General features: G+C 38.4%; 1 protein-coding gene across 1 annotated transcript in view; it reads left to right on the forward strand.

Moving 5' to 3' along the window:
• The window catches only part of PEPD (peptidase D), a 160,621-nt gene that overhangs the window by 37,060 nt on the left and 104,779 nt on the right, over positions 1 to 18,782 (forward strand). The window contains exons 4-7 of the mRNA XM_009320321.1: positions 2,034 to 2,097; positions 4,133 to 4,180; positions 5,857 to 5,918; positions 12,394 to 12,438. Coding sequence (XP_009318596.1) covers positions 2,034 to 2,097; positions 4,133 to 4,180; positions 5,857 to 5,918; positions 12,394 to 12,438 — 219 coding nt within the window. The remainder of the gene's footprint in view (positions 1 to 2,033; positions 2,098 to 4,132; positions 4,181 to 5,856; positions 5,919 to 12,393; positions 12,439 to 18,782) is intronic.

Genomic DNA, 18,782 nt, shown 5'->3' on the forward strand with positions numbered 1-18,782 from the left:
AGTAGAAGTGAGAAAAACTCGTGGGTTAATATAAAAACAGTTTAATAATTGAAATAAAGTAATAATAACAACAACAACAACAATAATAATGTAATAATAGTAATAATAATAATAATATACAAAGCAAGTGATGCACAGTGCAATTGCTCACCGCCTGCCAACCGATGCCCAACCAGTCCCTGAGCAGTGGCCCCCCCCCGGCCAGCTTTCCCCCAGTTTCTGTACTGAGCATGACGTCCCATGGTATGGAATGTCCCTCTGGCCAGTTTGGGTCAGCTGTCCTGGCTGTGCCCCCTCCCAGCTTCTTGTGCACCTCCAGCCTTCTCAGTCGGTAGAGCATGGGAAGCTGAAAAGTCCTTGACTAGTGTAAGCGCTACTTAGCAACAACTAAACCATCGGTGTGTTATCAACATTGTTCTCATCCTAAATCCAAAACACAGCCCTGTACTAGCTACTGGGAAGGAAATTAACTCTATCCCTGCCGAAACCAGGACAGATGATTTTTTTTAATTACATGTGAAATTAACCAGGGAGAGAAGATAAATGATAATTGCTTTGAAATCTCCAACAGTGATGGGAAGAGTCCACAAAAGGAGCATTGCAAAAGGGAACATATAATGAGATATTTTACTCATTGTGTTACTTTTGGAGTAGTACTTTCACAGATAAATAAATTTTTAAATCTGTGATTTACTGCTTGAGAATACAATAAACGTTTTCATGTTGTTGTTCATGTCTTAGCCCAGTAGTGTTTGGAGCATGAAGGAATGTAAAATGAAAAACGAGTGCACAAGATTGAAAAAAATGACATAAATCAGAGCTCTAGCCACGTGGTACTGCAGGCAGCTACAGCACATGCCTTTGTTATGGAACACCTCCTAAAGATGCTGGGCTGTTTGTCCCACCACTTCTGCAGTTCGTCACTGCAGTTCGTCTTCAGTCTCCAGCCTAATTTATTCTTTTCCCAGTTGGTCTTGTGCTTTTGTAGTCTAACGTTTAAACAGCTGAAGGTTCAGTCCTGCACACACCTCTTGCTCTCCTCCTGTCTCCCAGGAAGCAAAATGCACAGGATCCTCCAAACTCTGGCTCTTCCAACCACATTTTTTTTTTCCTGTTTTCTTTACTCTGTGGAAGGATGGAAGCTGGCTGGGGTTTTTTTTGTTTTGTCTTTTGAGATTATATTTTCAGAATTACACTGATTATATTTATTTCAGTTTGGGGGGGGGGGTAGAGATTGTAATCAGAGACTAAAGTCTCATGAATAACTGACTGCTACCATGAAGTGAAAGCATGTGAGCAATGGTACAGCCACTGGTACAGGGGCTGGTGGGGGAACCCTGGAGTGCTGATCCACGCCGGCGTCTGTGCCAACTGACTGCAAGTAGGTCTTTCACAGGACTCCTCCATTGTTCTTGCATTTAGAAAAAAGTCTGTGGTTGGGTATCAGGGGAGAAGACAGCAGAAGTGATTTAATTTTGGACGTGGACATGTAAAGTTGCACATCCTGTTGGGTTAGAGGAGTGGATCTCTGGTGTCCTGAGGAATAGAAGTGGCAGAGCCCATGTTTTCATAGCCCTCAGTCCACTTCATGCTCACATCAGAGGGGCTACCAGGGTAGAAAATGAATTTTTTGTTCATTCTTTGAATATAACACAGGGCAAGCTGGTCTTTTGCTGTTTCCACATCCTTCCAACGTCTGGCGAGTTGGAAAGTTGTATACAAATGGCATGGCAAAAATTTTTACCAAAACTGTCTTGTGTAGAGTGAATGGGGAAAAAAACCCCTTTAATTCAGGAGGAGACCATGAAATCTAAGTATCAAGCATGGACTAGATTAAAGCACACTGATTTTTGTAGCCATGGCAACTTCCTGTGTAATCTCCTATTTTGAGAAATGGAGTCAAGGATAAGATTATTAAAACATTCCTCATATCTGATTCTATTGTTGTGATAGTAGAGGACATTATTTCTTTGTCTGTGGCCTATTAAATATAACAGTAAAGCTAAAACCAAATGTTTCTTTTGTTTCCAAAGGATTAATCCCCCTGAATTCTTCAAGAAAAAATACGCTGTGGATGAAGTCCACTATGTGAACGAGGTGAGTTGTCTGTCTGTGAATATTTTTCTGTGGATACAAAATCAATATGTGGCAATGACTTCGCTTAATTTTAGTCCTCTGCTTACTGGATGTCTCCTGACTTGGTGGGACCTTTTTTCCCCCCCAGTTACTGGAAAGCGTCCTTCATTCTTACAAAGCACTTGTAATTTTTTTTATTTTCTTTTTAAAAGTCTGCCATTTTGAGCTGAATATTAAGGTCTTAATCCAAAGACAGTCTCATAAACATGTTCTGTGCATCATGAGACCTGTCGGTCTGTGTCTTTATCTGACAGAAACGTTGCTAAATACATTTTTTGCAATGCCTTGGAGATTTGAGAGATTGCTGTCAGGGAGGTTGCATGTCCTAGCTCTGACTTGGGAGCTTACATTTATTTTATGCCTCCAAGGAGCTGTGAGGACTGGCTGCCTGCCTTACTCTTAGTTTATGTTGAATCATTCTAATATTTGAATAAGCAAATATAGTAATATTTTTAAATGCAAGTGTGACTTGCTTAGTTAGGTTTCTCATTTTGTTTCTGAGCAGATGTTTGTATACTTATGCACCTGGCCAGTTATCTTTTCTTTGGTAGGAAGGCTCAGCAGGGTGAGGGCAGTATTCTTGCCAAGCTCTGTGGGTGATTTTCATGGAGAGCAGCTTGAAAAGGAAGACTCTGATACTTCTGTCTCTGCAGAGCCCTAACTCTGACTCACTAGACCAAAAATTTTGCTCTCATCAGCTGTGAGGATGTTTCATTTAATTTTCATAATGAGTCCAGCTATGAAGAGAAGTTTGATCCTGTGTTTAAGTAGCTAGGGGTGGAGGAAGCTGTGGAGAGGTTGCTTTTTGACGTGTGTGAGTTGGAGTCGTGTAGAGTGTAGGCGCTCCAATGCTCATCTGTCACATGGTGAAAATTGCTAGTGGAAAATACTTGTTTTATGTTTAGAAATCACATTTATTTTAGGTCACCTTAGTTGTTTTGAATCACTTTCCATCAGCAAATGCCTTTATTGCAGTTCTATTCTCTGCTTTCTTACTTCTTAAAAAATTCATTGATGGGAAAAAGAGCTCTTTATGTGGACCAGTAAATTGTCCCAACATAAAAGCTGTTTCCTACCTGTAGGTAGAAGCTGTTGAAGCTTGCAACAAAACTGTTCAGCTTTCAAAGGTTCTGTTTATAACTTTTGCCAAGGAATTGGTTTTCCACCATCAGGACACTGTGGGCCTTATTTAGAGGATAGTTTTATGTCAACAAATGACCAACCTGTGTGAGTATGTAATCCTGATATTTCATGGGGAGAAAAAAAAAAAGTGGAATTTGTATTTTTATACCTCACTGCCATATGCTTTCTTTTGTTAATGTTATTAATGTGCTGTTAAGCTTGTTTAAAGTTGGTAGAACTGTGCTCCATGGAATTATGTCATCTGTTCCTTGCCTCAAGGAATGTGTAATTCAGTGCCCACCTTTCTGCAGCTGCTCTGAAAGCCCAGTTCTCTACAAGCCCAATGATTTTGTTCTCAGTTTGTAAATGTTTGAAAGATATGAAGGAGCCTAATAGAAGTATTAGTCAATAAAAGATGACCCAGTGAGAATAACAGTAAACATTCATTACTAAGTATTTAGCACATTGTAACATAATAATGTGTTAATAAAACATGTGTGTTTTATATGCAGTAGTGTGTTGAGGATAGAGAGTACCCTGTTATTCCTTATTTCTGCGTGACATTACAGCTTTTTGGCTCATACTTCCTCTGTCTTCCAAATGATGACAATATACTTAATCTTAAGTTATAGTTGGTATTTATGTCTTTAAAGGACACCACCAACTTAAGCACTATGTTTCTGTCTAAATATTTTGTGATCTACTGACCTGCAAGTGTCAGGTAATGCTACAATATCGGAAAGGTATCAGAGGAGCATTTTTTGTCTTTGCAGCTCGTTTACTTTGTGTACAGCAAATGTTGATGAAATTGGTATCAATGTGATTATAAGGAAGAAAAAAAGAAAAATAATAGCAATTTAAAACTTCTTTTTAGATATCCAGTGTCTTGGCTTCGAAGAAACCTGCTGTGCTCCTTACTTTGGTGAGTCATATTATTCTGAAGAATAACTACCCATTTTCTTCAATAAGGAGATCAGTTTATTCAGTATTTCTTTGCACTGTCATTCCCTATCTTTTCCTCCCCATCTTTGCCAAATTTGAAGCTACCTGTGTATAGTCATCTAGTCTTCTGGCTCGTCCATGATCTCAAGATTTGTAACCTCTGGCCTTCCAGTTCATATTCTCTCTGCCAAAAGTTTTATCTGTTTTCTGGTAAAACATGACAAGCCTATCTAATGTCGACCATGCTATCCTCCAGCCTATGTACACTGACTCCAAACTCCATTTTTCTCTTTTACTGCTCTGGTCATGTCATGAGCATGTTTGGGCCTTTCTGTGGGAATCCCGCAAGGATTCAGAGAATACTTTTTCTGCATTGAGTGGGTTGGTAAGAACAACTTCTGGGAGGAGGGAGTGATATCACACACCTGCCAAGTATTTTGAATGGTGCTTGCTTATTTCTCTGGAAGAAGGATGAATGAATGGATGTAAAGCCTGCAAGTTTCTTATTCCCCATTACCTCTCCCCCAGCTTCTTTCCTTGACAGATGTTTTGTAAACCTCTCAATAGTAAGAGTATCTGATTTCTTGTCTCCAATCTATATAAGAAATGATTTGCTGACTCTGAGCTTTCTCTTACAGCAAATGCAGTGACAGCTCCTGGATTTCTTGTTTTCCCATGATAGTTGCCAGACAGAAGTCTTACAAAAAATCCCTCCTTAAGCAGTCACATAACATGAGATCCGATTTGTTTATCCATTAAGAACAGAGGCCCTAAATAGTTTTCAGTCTTTCTTCCACTTATATTTCTATACATACACATATAAAAGATGACCCTATGGCTTTTTTCATGTTCTTTAAGAGAGATGAGTGGGAAAGGGAATATTTGACCATCTTGTGCTTCTTACCGTTCATTTCTACACATCAAGTTGTTGATTAGTTGTCACTTTGTGAGAAAGCTGTTGTAATTGGGAATTTTCACCTAATTCCTGGCTGAGAGGATGGAGCTGTGATGCTTTCGCATTCCTCCCACTGCCATGAAGGAGTATACAGAGAAGAAAAGAGCACTTCTCTTTTTGCTGGCTGAATGGAAACTTGGTTCTCTCCTCCTGTGGTCTTATTCCAGATACAGAATTGTAACACTGCTCCACAGGGTTTCCCGGGCACATGTCAGAAGTGTTCATCTGCTGTGTAGCAGCCAAAATACTCTTGCTTATGCTAATTGCTTGAATGGAAAGCTCTAGGGGAGCGGCATGCAAATTTAAATAGTAAGCATTGCCAAGGCAGTGCGTAATAGTTTATTTTTAAATATTTAATTTAGAAGAAACCTTGCCCGTTTGTTATTCCCTTGCCCTTTATTATTGTATAGGTCTCCTAGCTCCGTCCCAAGACATAAGAGAATTAGAAATCAAAGCTTGCCATTTTCCTAAGCACCACATCCTCGCCTGAGTTCTACGCTGGTCTCTTATGAAACAAATAATTTCTTATATTGTTCTGCATTTGAACAAACAGCCTGGGTTTTTTTATTTATAGTGATTCAGGTAAACTTATACATAAGTTTTCCTAAAGATTTACTGCAGTCAGGTTCGCCCTGTGATTTAAATTTTAAATACTTGTGTTTGGCTCAGAATCATGGTCCTTTTAATCTTTTCCCTCCCAGCGTGGTGTTAATACTGACAGTGGAAATGTCTCCAAAGAAGCTTCATTTGAGGGAATCAGCCAGTAAGTGACAAGGCTTTTTTATACATTAATTGTTGCACGGTTATGTTGAATTCATTTTATATTTCACATTAAATGATGTTTGTTCCTAATGACAGGATGTTGAATGGCAGATCAAATATATTGGTATTTCTTTGGAAATAAAATGTTTGACATGTTTCTATGACTTGAAATATAGTGGTGATTATTTTTGGAAATCTCTTTTGCATCTAAGGTCATTCAATGTTTCTCTGTGTTTGCTTTAAATATCTAAAACCAAACTGACCCATCCCCTTACCTCCATTTCCACTTTTGGGATTGGAATATTTGGTATTCAGGTTCAGAAAAATGAATCTTTAAGCGTAGCGTCTTTCTTTTAGTGGCTTCCTTGTATGGAATTAAGGTAGATATTAGGGATCCTGGTATGCACAATCCTCTGAAAAGATGTTGCATTACAGGTGTAAAATAAAAGATCACCTTTCTGGCTAGATGTGATCTTTTAGTGTCCCTTCATGTTGTCTTTTTATGAAGTTTGGCTACTAGTGAGGTGAAAATGTCCTCCTGCATGCAGTATTTTGAAAAGGCAGTAAATAAAACTACATCACAGCCTGCTCTGGGATGTGAGGATGATGGCCTCAATTTTGAATGAAATACAACTGTCTATTCTGTTACAATATCCTAAAATGAGGTCATTTTCCGTTTTAGCTCAAGTGTACGGCAAAAAAGAAACAAAGCCTCCCATTAAAAAGCCTGTTAAACACTCATACTGAGATGTTGAGTAGATGGCCTTTTTTTATGATCCTTGACTCCCAGTCACCCCGCTGTATTTTTCTCCATCCACCTCTGTCGACAGCATATTAACTATGCAGTGGTGATCGTAATGCACAGAATTTGCTGCAAGTCTGGGCACTCATTTGTGTAGTCCGACAGCATGCTTTCTGCTAGGATCATCTTTTCTCTGTCATGTGAACTGAAATCTGGAATCTGATTCCATAATTACTTTGTTCTCCCCTCTACAACCTAAGTGGAAACTTAATGATTCCGTCAGGGATATTGGGGACCAAGGTAGCAGACATTTAGACATCTTTTGCTGCCCAGTCAATTAAATATAAACTATTCCAGAATATAAGCAAGCTGTTCTAATGGATATTTGGTGTCCTCTCTGCTGTTACAGCAGTATGATGTTCAGTTGCTTTGACCAAGTAGATACTCAGTTACCTTACGCTCTCCAGGTACAGGCAGACTCCAAAGTCTGTGTGGAGCGATACCTCCAGTTTTATCTGAGACACCTCCACATGAAATATAAACAGTTATTAACCCCAGCAGTAATTCGTTATGGGAATGATGTACAAAGGTCTGTTTGAAGTACCAAAAAGCCCTTTTTTCCCCCAGAATTTCACTAAACACTAGAGTTTAATTAGTACCGCATTCTACTACTAGTCAACATTAAGGTAGGAAGCCACTCCATTAGCACTTGATTTGAGATATTAATAGCATGTCTTCTGCAACACTTAAAGGGATTAATGATATTTTATCGCTGGCTTCCCAGGTTGCGGTAAACATGCTGTCAGTGTGCTCCAGGAAGAGTGCTTCTTCATTCTTTAGGGGCGATTTCCAGCTGTTTAGCAGATACTTCTCTTTTAAGACCTGGGATATGCTCATCCCTGTCCACTCCTAGGCACCAAGTTGTTCATTTTGCTGCCTTTGACAGATCTGGTTGGTGTCTTCCCCTCCCGTGCTCGTGGTATGGAAGAGCACACATTGATTTTGTTGGATGTGCTGAAGATCCACTCCCCTCTTCTGACAGATACTGTGCCCTCAAACCACTTGTCACTCCAGCCTTCCCTTGATCTCCCAAACTCCTGCTTCTGTCTTCTCTGGGGCTGTCACGTCTGTCATGAGAGCGTTCTTGGTCTGCGTGCCAAGTTAGAGAGTGAACACTGCTAATTGAGGGTGTGGAGGAGGGGGGGAGCTTCCTTTTAAACTCTGCTCTCCTCAGGTTTTTTAACTGCGTATAGATCAGCCCATTTTATATTTATTTTCGACACAGACCCAAACCAATTTCAGAGTTCCTGCTTTCCTGCTGCTCCACCTCTCCTGTATCAAATGTTTCCTTCGTAGAAACGCATATATTTCAAATGTATTGATTTTTTCCAAGAGGACTAAAACCACAGAGTTGGTACCAAGCAATGTGTTCTTTCAAACCGCCCTCCCTCCTGTCTGCCCGTGACTGTGCCTTGTCAGCTGTCTCCTCTGTCCTCTGCTCGGCCGGGCACTGCCCTAGCTATGATGCTGTATTTTATTCCTGGGTTCTTGTTTGTTTCCATTTTCTGGCTACCTGGCCAAGATGTATTTGCTCGCTAGGGCCCTTTTGTGTTCTTCCTGCTCCCGTTTGTCTTTTTTCTCCTAGACTGACTGTGCCCTGGTGCGTGGTGGGTTTTTTTTGTTTGGTTTGGTTTGGGTTTTTTGCGGTGGATAATAATAGAAATAATGTATCATTTCCTGAGAAAGCTGAATCTTGCGCTCTTTGCAGGCTGTTCATCTGCTCCTGTCAGAAGCTGCCTTTTTCTTGCCCTAATGATGTTGCTTTCCTGACTTACTTTTTGAACCTTTTGAACTACTTCTGGAACATAATTACCTAAACTATTTGATTAATTTTTCCACTGTAATAAATAGTCATTTGAGATAAAATGACTACTGTGGTCATGGGTTATTTCTATGCTCACCCTGAAGATCACCCCTAAGTTATTTTTGTCCTGCTAGCAATGATCAAACTTGATTTTATGCTGATAATAGAGCCCGTAATAGTGAATCATATCATAGTTTCCATTAGTTTACTTATAGCTCTCTCATATAGCAAAGTATGTTGCACTAAAAAAAGCTTGTATATTGCTGCAATCTGTAAAAATGGACAATGGCTGTACTTGGGAAGTCTCCCTGCTCAGCAGTGGGTAGTACCGTGGTTCAGTGGAGGGAGCAGTCTGGGACAGGGACTTAGGAGACCTGGACCATTTACTAATGTTGTTCCTGCTAACTCCCCTCAAGTCAGCTTTGTTTACAGCTGTTACGAATCCTACAGAAATGACTTGCTCTTACTTGCTTCAGATGGCTTAAGTGTAGAAGGCAGATTTCTAAAGTAGTTCTAATGCATTGTTTTCTAGAAGTATGTATTTCTGTTTGCTAATAAAGGCTAGTTCCGTTTTTTTTCTAATTCATGGACCCATTTTTCAGACTGGAAAATGTGCAGGAATTTTTTAAATCTAATCATGTAGCGGTTATATAGCACTTGTAAAAATGCTTTGAGATGATGTGATTCACCATACAGAAAATGGATTTTGAACCTGTATGGATAAACTGTAATGTGCTACATACTTTAAAACACTGTTGAATGAATCTTTGCTGGCTGTTTTGGGGGCTTTTTTTCATCCTCAGAATTGATTGATGTAAATGATAGACAGTTTAAGCAATTGTACCTAATGTTTAAAGTTTTTCAGTGAATTCCTTTGCCTCAGAACTGCACTTGTTCGGTATGACAGTGAAGACCATCTAAATGGCCTCTTCCCTATTGTGTAGCGAAGTCAATCATTAGGGGAAAGACTCTCCATGTTGAAGAAGAGTAGAAAATTCTAACACTGTGTATGAGTATGTTTTAGATTTTTATCACCATACACACACAAAGTGTATTCATTAAACTGACAGAAAAGGGTCTCATTATACAGTGTTATATAGGAGGTGTAGATTTCTAGCTTTTTTTTTTAAACTAATGAAATTGTCTTGCATGTTAAAGGACAACTGAGTATGAAATCGATTTGGACATGCCTTTCAGCGTAGTATTTCTTAGTTCTGTGTTGATTAAATGGGAGCGTTAACATATTACAGATTGCAAGTGTAGCAAAATACCAATTTGTTTTCTTCCCCAAGACAACGTATCTCATCATCTAAGTATTGTCAATTTGCAAATTGCAGGAAAATGTAGAATTGGATTGCTCTACGTGATCCTCTTAACGTTAGGGCAGTACATGGTTTTTAAGAGTACGTTGTTTATTGTCTAGCAGGATAAAAACTTTGCTGGATGGACAAGGTAGGGTTATTTTATGTAGGACTTTGTGCACAAATTATGTGAATTATTTTTGAACGCTATTTATGTTCTCCTGTTAGTGATGACAAGCTCTTCCCCTTGAGCTTGTTATTTAACCAGTAACTTTTAGGATGTGGTTTGTTTAACTGCCTTGTTGATAACTAAAGTGAAGCATGATTTGAGTCATTAGCTTTAGAAGTCTAGCAGTTGTAAACAGGTGGCCTTGTGGCCACTCGCACCGGACCCACAGCTGTCACGAGCTAAGTGGAGTTGAGACGGTTCAATCCTTAATTATTGGCTTCCTTGAAAAAGCTACGTACAATAGATCGGATTCTCTTCCAAATTTGAATTGATGCTGTGTCCTGGAGGTATAAGATCTTGTTTTATACTTGACATTGTATCAGAAAATCTGTCTTTCAGGTGAGAGATAAAACTGTCATTCTGCTGATGACCTCCTGCCTCTTCTCCACTGCCCCAGCACCCCCTTGCTTTAATCCTACTGCCTTTCTGTGTATTTCATTAGCTTCCCCAGTTGACAGCAACTAGAATTTTAAGAAGCTGCCACATAGTAGGTGCTCCCAGTCAGTAAGTAAAACTTGCATTTCTGGCAGCACAAAGACAGTTCAGGCAGAGTTTTTTGGGCCAGGATAGGTAAAAACCAGGGACTGCAACAGAGATGGTACACCTCTCAGCTGAGATTTCTTTTCTAAAAGAGCATTATTTGAACTATTATAAGCCTATGCCAGTGTACAATTTCACCCCCCCCTTTTTTTTTTGCCTTCTGTACCTGCCCTTCCTTGCCCTTTATTTTCTTTTGTTACTTCATGATAACCATAGTTTATAGTTGTCTTACTTGCATAGAGCTGCTGTTGGAGCTTTCTGCAGTGCTGCCTTGTCTCCTTACACTTGCCTTCATTGATCTGTTTTCTGTCTGATATACTGATGACAATTATTGAAAGTTCTCGTATCTGTTGTTACAGCTGCAGCTTAATTCTTCTGTGTCTTGGTTTTCTGTGGTGGTGTCTGTTGGTATGCTTTCCAGCCAAATAGGGAGCTCAGGCTTTTAGTTTTTTAGAATTTTTATGGACTGATTTTACTATATCATTCGTATATTTTCTTCTGTATAAATTTGTGTTTAACTGGCTCTTCCATTCCAGAATTATGTCTGCATTGGCCTACATAGGTAATAGTTGTTGGGATGGTGATGATGAAATTGAAAAAGTGCCCTTTTTCTCTGGTTTTACAAGACTTTCTTGTTTCCAAGTATCAATTTTATTTTATAATGATGCAGTATTCTGTGACTTGTGGCTTTTTGTATTGTTGCTTTTCCAGTGGTTTCTAATTAATACCCATAATACTGAATACTGTGCAGCTTGTCCTTGTTGAATGTTGTGATAAGTTGTTGTTTTCTATCTTGGAGTAGGAACACAAAGCTATTAACCTTTGCCTTGTTAGGATTTTATAAGTTTATGAGCATATGTTCTTGAAAAAGAGAAGCATAGGGGTTTTTCTCTGCTATCTGAGGATGCAGGAAGACCCTGGTACAATCAGAATTGGCTTCCAAAGAATTTTTTTAATTGGATTTGTGCTTTAGTTTGTCCCTTCTGAGGTATAAAGAATAGTTAATAACCTGGAATAGATTTAATTTTTCCTTCAAAAATGTAGGAAAACAAATTGTTGCCTTACAATATTCTTCTGAAGATCTGTTGGGAGTGTTGGAGCATTTTAATTCTCTTAAATGCCCTAACTGAAGAGCCAACAGTCCTGAGTCAGACAAAAATATCTTTGATGCAGAACACTCCTTAGGCATTTAAACTGTAAGCAAAAAACCCCTTGAACAATGCTTGAAAATCCATTTATGTTCCACTTAATTACTCAGCTTCTTACTCTGTTGGCCACTGTAATGTTATTGTTTAGAAAGCCTGAAAATAGTTCCAAGAATACATGAATTGCTAATGTAGAAAATAAATAGAAAAATAGTTAAGTGTTTGAGGCCAAGGTGAGATGGAAGCTTTTGCTTTGCCTCTTCTCTAGATCGGAAAAGACAAGGAGAGGTTGTTTTCCTTTTCACAGTCCTCTGAGCAAGCTTGTTTATCACATGCCACATTCTGTGCACACAAAAATCGGAAGGTGTTAAAAAAAAGGATGAAATTAGCAATTCACTGTGCTTAATTTCATTGAAGGGTATTTGAGGAGCAAAGTTAAATTCACAGAACAATTTTGGTTGGAAGGGACCTCTGGAGGTCGATCTGGTCCAACCCACACTCATAGCAGTGAATTGATAACTTAACATTTTATACTTGTCAAAAGAAGTTTTTTAAATGTGTCTTGAACATACTGTTACTCTGGTTTCTGCATGTTCTTAAAATTGTGTGTTTGGCTGTTTTTTAATATTTGTATTTTTGGGGGTTTTTTTTATAGATTTAATGTGAACAACAAAATCCTTCATCCTGAAATTGCAGAATGGTAAGTAGCAGAAAATCTTTCTTTTTGAGTACTGTTGAATGTGCTTATATTCTGTACCATTGCTTCAGAGAGATTCCCTCAGCAGAAGCCTCCTAGTTTACTATATGAGTTTTGTTTTTAAGCTGATTTTGTGTTGTGGGGTGGAAATAACGTACAAAAGTAAAAACAGGGCTAGGTAACAGCATTGAAAAGTCAAGAATTTATGTAACATTTCTTAAGCCTTGTGTCTGGATATACATTTTTATAGAATGTATTTGGAGTTAAGTCACATTTGTGTAAATGTGAATTTGTATGAATAGGAAAAGAACTGAAGATAATTCGTATTCTAGCAATGAAAATCAAAGTAGATGAAAATTGCATCTGAACAGGTAATATTTAATAAGGTGTTATTACTTCTCTAGGATTTATTTTAACAGCATTAATTTTGTTGAATTATTATTCATGTAACTATACTTTGTAATTCTAGGGGAATTCTGCTGTAGCCTATCTAGAATAGACAAAATTAGAGAGTGTGACTAGGTGTATTAGCAGCTTGCAAAGCTACTGCATTTTACCAGTTTTCCTCTTTTGGTCAGCATTGCTGACTTTGTCCTCAGGATTGCTCCATAACTAGGGCTTTATAGTTTTCCATTTAGGAAATTAACTGAATAAACAACATAGTGGATTTTTGTTAATGAATTAGGTTTTTATCTAAGCTTTTGCAGTGTATTAATCTAGAAATGACGAAGCAAATCCTTAGTTAAGACAGATAAGCTCAGAATCTTAAAATACAAACAGGAAAGTGTATACTCCGACTACCACTGATGTAGCTGATTTTATTACGTACTACTACATATTATTCTTTTTAATGTTTATTATTAGCACATATGCTGAGAACAATCTTCTGCTGTCTTCATCTACATCTACTTGGAAGCTGGGGAGATATTTTTTGAACATCAATGTGATTTCAGAATGTGTAGAATTTTAATAGGTCATATTTCTGTTGTTACAGCCATTTTTCATTGCTTGGCATGATGTAAAAAAAGTTGTAAAAGGAAAGTGGCAGGCGGGAAAACTTTGCTTGGACATTTTTGCATCACTGAGTCATGGGTGGACCTGGAGATGTATAGTAGTGGGACTTATGGCTTGCAAATCCTGCTGATGAGTGCAAGGGGCAATGTGAGTGCTTTGTAACACAGAAAATTGCTCAGGGTACCAATTTTTAAATCCTGCCTATTCTATCCTTCTAGAATCTGGACCCTTCCTTTTCCAAAACAAAGAACTTATCTTACAGAATTATTTCTGAATTTAAGAGTTGGTCAGCCTTTGAGATGCAGAGTCCTGACTAATGTAGACAGACCACGAGTTCAGAAATTGATGTGTAGGGATGTACAAATTAAGCACAATTAGGAAGACTTGCTAAAGAAGGAGCTTAGCAAAATCTGTTTTCTTTTAGAAATATCATTAGTGTTTAATTAGTCAAGCTCCTGTCATTACAGGTATTGTTAGGGAAGATCTAGAAATGTTCACACATGCTCTGAGGCCCCTGATGCCATGTTACATCGCTTACAAAAATAATAGAAAGGGTAAGTCAAGTTAGAAGGTCTTCATAAAATCTTATTTTCCTGCAGAGGTGGCTGCTGCTGAGTTCTAGTTGGTTGGTTTGGTGTTGGGCATGGGTTTTTTTGTTGTTTAAGACATTGGGAACTTTCAGCCTCTGACACTTCATTATCATGTGCCCAGCAGCCAGAGGAGGATTCTCTAAGTGACTTGACAAACCGTTTAAGGAGCAGAGGAGGGAGCTACATCTTTAACCTGACAGTGCCATTTTTGTGCTCCTTGTTTGCCTGCCTTTTTGTACTCTTGTTAGCAGAGAAGGACAAGGGGCAAGAAAGGGGACCTGAAGAGTGGCCTGGTCTAACTTCCCAGCTTTGATCTGTAGATACAGCAGCACTGCAGGGAGAGATGACAATTTTAGCTGCAGAAGGCTTTGGATTAGGGCTACAAGCTTGTTCCGAAGTTAGCTTTCATTCTGGTTCCATCCACCTTACCAAGGTGTCACCTGACAAGCTTTTCTCCTCTGTGGTTTGGGTTAATGGGGGTTAAATCTTCAGGAAGCTCAGGGATGGACAAACATGAGGTCTGTGCCCTGAGGTTGTACTGAGATAGATGGAGCATTGAGGCAGTAGAAAGGCAGCACTTGGAGCTCTTCATTTTGGCGTAGAGAGAATCTCTTCTGTAAATTGTGAGTGCCAGCCCAGAATTCTGATTTTGTCTCCCTGCGATCTCACAGGGGAGAGATGCTTGGTACGCACCTTCCCTCCACCTGGCTTTCAAGGAAAGGGAATTCTAACTGAAGCCAAAGTTCAGATTTGCATTCAGAAGTGTTTTAAAAGGTTTTATTGAGTTTGGTGGCTTTCATTTTAAGTCAGAAGTATGTTAAAGACTGTTGTTAGGATTTAAGTGTCTGGTGGAATCAATACATGAATGACAGGCTATGTGTATTAAAACTTCCTAAAGTAGAAATTTCCTTGGAATGTCAAATTTACTGCCCAAGAAACTTTCTTTGGAAAGCAATAACATTTTTAGAATTAAGAATATTTTTCTTTTAGGAAGATGAATTTTTTGGGGGTTATATTCTAGGGTAGGAAATTGCTTAATTTGAATCATATGCTTGCATGGATGCATATAAGTTCAAATTCAGCAAGCTCTGAACTATTCTGTTTTACATGATACTTGTCAGAAAAACTCCGATCTATACCATGCTGTCAAAACTGCCAGCAAGAGGTGAAATGGCTGAGCTTTCTGAACCAGCCGGGGAGAACTGTGAGTTACAAAAGGCAGCTCTAGTCTTCTAATAAAATGCAGAGAAAATGGTTCAATACTGACAAGGGGCAAAGCGTTTGTGATTAAGGATCTGTTGTCTCCCTTGCTTACTCATCCTTTTTCAAGATCTCAAGATTTTCCAACTTGCTATGAAACTTAAAGATAAAACATAAAAGAATTTGACCTTAGACTGGGTTTCAGCAGGTTGCAGATGGGTATTTTCACTTTTTTTTTTTTTAAATAGAGTGAATGTGTTTCCAAACATATGTAAACACTTTCATTTTAAATTTCAGGGCTCTCATTTCAAATTTGATACTGAATGTATACGCTAAGTATTGATTTCACTGTTTTGAAAAGAAAATGTCATCTAACAGAAGACAAACTGCAAACTTGTCCAAATTATCTCCCCAGTAATCAGAAGGAAATTTTTTCTACACTAGCACTTAGCTAAATGGTCTTTTGCTGTACCAATGTCAGTTTGCCATAATCATGGTGGTGCTAGAAGATATACATTTAGCAATGTATGGCTTGTTTTCTGCCTGTATATACTGTATTTTCCTGTAACCTCAATGAAAATGGGATTTGATATTTATGTGTGGAAGATTTCATATATTCTGTATTTTTCATTGCTTTGATGGAAAGCTATAATTGTTTCTTCAGGGAAAATGATCTGTATGTTAATGTCTTAAAGCTGGGCATACGCTTTTTGTGTTTTCAGAGGTTTTTTGATTTATGTTGTAAACCTCTTAACATCTTTTTGAACTGTTTCAAGATGAACTCCCATGTTTGGTGTTCATGCAACTGTCTTTCAGAATTGTACTGTAATACTTCTCCTTTGCATACGTGCATTACTATGTTTACTGGCTTTGATGCTAATTCAGTTAGCAAGTTTTTATGCAAAAGCTTGCAGAAGAGCATATCAACTATGGTAGAGGAATTTCTGTAAATAAAATGTGGAAAGGTAACAGCAGAGGTAAAAAGAGTGAAGACAAGGCAGGATTGTGAGTCTGTCTACATGGGCAGCATATACTTACTAGGTGGTCTGTAAATGTCATGTTTCCAGAAGGACAAGGAGGAGTGGACGTACCCAGATGTTTTCCATGCATGTCACAGAAAGCAGCCATTAAGGTTGCATGCACGTACTAAAAACAACAAAACAGCTGATAAACACTGAGCTGATAACTGGGAATGGATACCTCTGGTGGCATAATCAGGAATGGTGAATGCACATAGAGAAGCAAACATTTGTGTATCTTTGAGGAAAGCACTGGTTCAGGAAAATGTAGTCGAGTCATGCAAGTTTCAGCCTCATAATTGCCTTGAATTCTGTGTGCTCTTGACCACTTGATTAATGGAAAATAGGTTGTGCATGAAATTTGGTATCTAGCCACTTAAAATGCGCAAACTTAATTTCAGGACTTAAATGATACTTGTTTGTATTAAAGCTTCTCTCTTCTGTTGGATGACTGACATGCATGAAAAAACCACCTGCTCATATGGCAAGTGCAAATAAAAGCACAAAGTGTATATAAAAAAGGAGGGTGAGGAAGAAGAAATGTTTTTACACTGGTGAAATAATAAAAAAAAAAGAGTTAAAAATTATAGGTCAATCCTGACAGTAGGAGACTTGTGCTTCTATTTTAACTTGATTGCATTGAGTGGCTTGCCTGTTAATCTGAGAACTGTGTTACGTGCTGAATCTGTACATTTTTGCAATTGCATTAGCTGGAGCCTGGAAATTATTTGTTCCCATTAAAATAATAATGAATGTATGCAGAGTATGTAACTGGTCCAAGAGCTGTTTTTAATAGAACATTGAAGTTCACATTTTTGAACAAAGATGGGACTTTCTTCCTAGCCTTGTCTTGGAAGTCGGGGGAAAACATCATGAGAACTGTGGACCACTCATCACCCACAAGATTGCCCTACAGGGCTAACCACTGTGCTTGACTAGCAATGCTTTAAACCTGGCTTGGGAGAGTGTTGCTTTTTATGCCATCAAAACAGTGAGAAGGTGGTGAAATACATGCCCTTCTGCTACCCAACTATGTTGGTGGGAACTCCATCAACAGTACCACTGCAGACAGCATAGGAGCCCAGTGACTTTCTTTTTGGTATCTAGTGGAGGGTGAAGTTGATCGTGTTCCCTGCACAATTGTACATCCTCCCTCTCTTTCCTACCAACGGTTGGGTTGTGGTTTTTGTTGGCCTCAGAATGACTAAACATTTTCTAAAATGTTTCAGTGCTTGACCTTGTATAAATGAAGGTGATGCGTTGCATAAAAAGTCTGTCTGAGGCTGAGCATGAATTTATATATGCAAAAAGATACCTGAGAAGTTACGATCTAAAATAAATACCTTGACCCTGAAGCCTTATGATCTAGCAGGTAAAATAGGTTCTAATACTGTCTGCACTTGCCATTGAGCAGTTACTAACTTGTATTACTAGCAGATCCTAATAAAGAGATTAGACAACTGAATTATGAAACAACCTATTTTTCAGGCACTTGCAGATCAGAGATATGTACTGTATATTGAAAGTAATATAAAGGCACATCAAATAAGTATTAAATTATCCTGCTAGCACATGCAGTCTTCTGAAGAACAGGATTAAAAAAAAATAAATCTATAAGCCTTTGCTACCTCATTCTAACATGAATATATTCGAGCTACTGTTCTTTATGACTTGGCTGAAAGGCAGAAGCAGAAGTTTGTTTCCTCACCCATGGTGAGCAGATTATACCATCCCAGTGTAATTTTTTCACCTCGGTGTGCATTTTAAAGCCTTGTACTTCTCATTCTCAATATGCGTAATGATTATTTTGTGTCATATTCCAGTTGACAAAGAATGTCAATCTGTTCCCCTCTACTGTGTTCCCGTTTGTAAGAGCATTTTGATTGATATCAGCATTTTTACAAAGGTACCTTTACTCTTGCCAGAAAAGTTATGTTTGAAGGGGAGTAGCTGTGCTGCCCAGTGATGCAATCGCTGTATGTGGGAAATGCTTTTATTGCACATCAGAGGCACTGATGGCTGAGAAACCTGTTTCTGGACTCATTAAAACAAACTACAGGAGCAGAAATACAGTAGATAGTTTTCTACAGCAGTGTGAGTAGGAGCATGTTATAATAAAATAGGGGTGTCAGTGGCAGTTTCAAAGTATAACAGTTATGGTACTTTGTAACTGCTGCAAGCTCTGGAGTGGAGCTGGAAAATACAATTTAAATATTTTCATGCAATTCAATAGAAGTAGTTTTGTTCTTTGTAAACAGTAAGTATGTACTTCACGGCTGCTTTTGAGATGGGCATGAGAAATATTAGGAAATCAGTATGTGTAGCAGTGAGAAGAGTAGGTGATTTTTAATAGAAGGTATGGAACTATCTTTGCCTCCCTGTTCGTGTCACACTAAATAGCTGCTTTTATTTGAAATACATGGTAGAAAGCAGTGTAAGTAGAAAAGAGTTTAATGATAAATTTTTGATATGAGTTCAGAACGGAGTATCAAGGCTCATAAATAGACACAAATTCAGTATGTCA

The sequence above is a fragment of the Pygoscelis adeliae genome, unplaced genomic scaffold (assembly GCF_000699105.1).
Source record: "Pygoscelis adeliae isolate BGI_AS28 unplaced genomic scaffold, ASM69910v1 Scaffold62, whole genome shotgun sequence".
NCBI lineage: Eukaryota > Metazoa > Chordata > Aves > Sphenisciformes > Spheniscidae > Pygoscelis > Pygoscelis adeliae.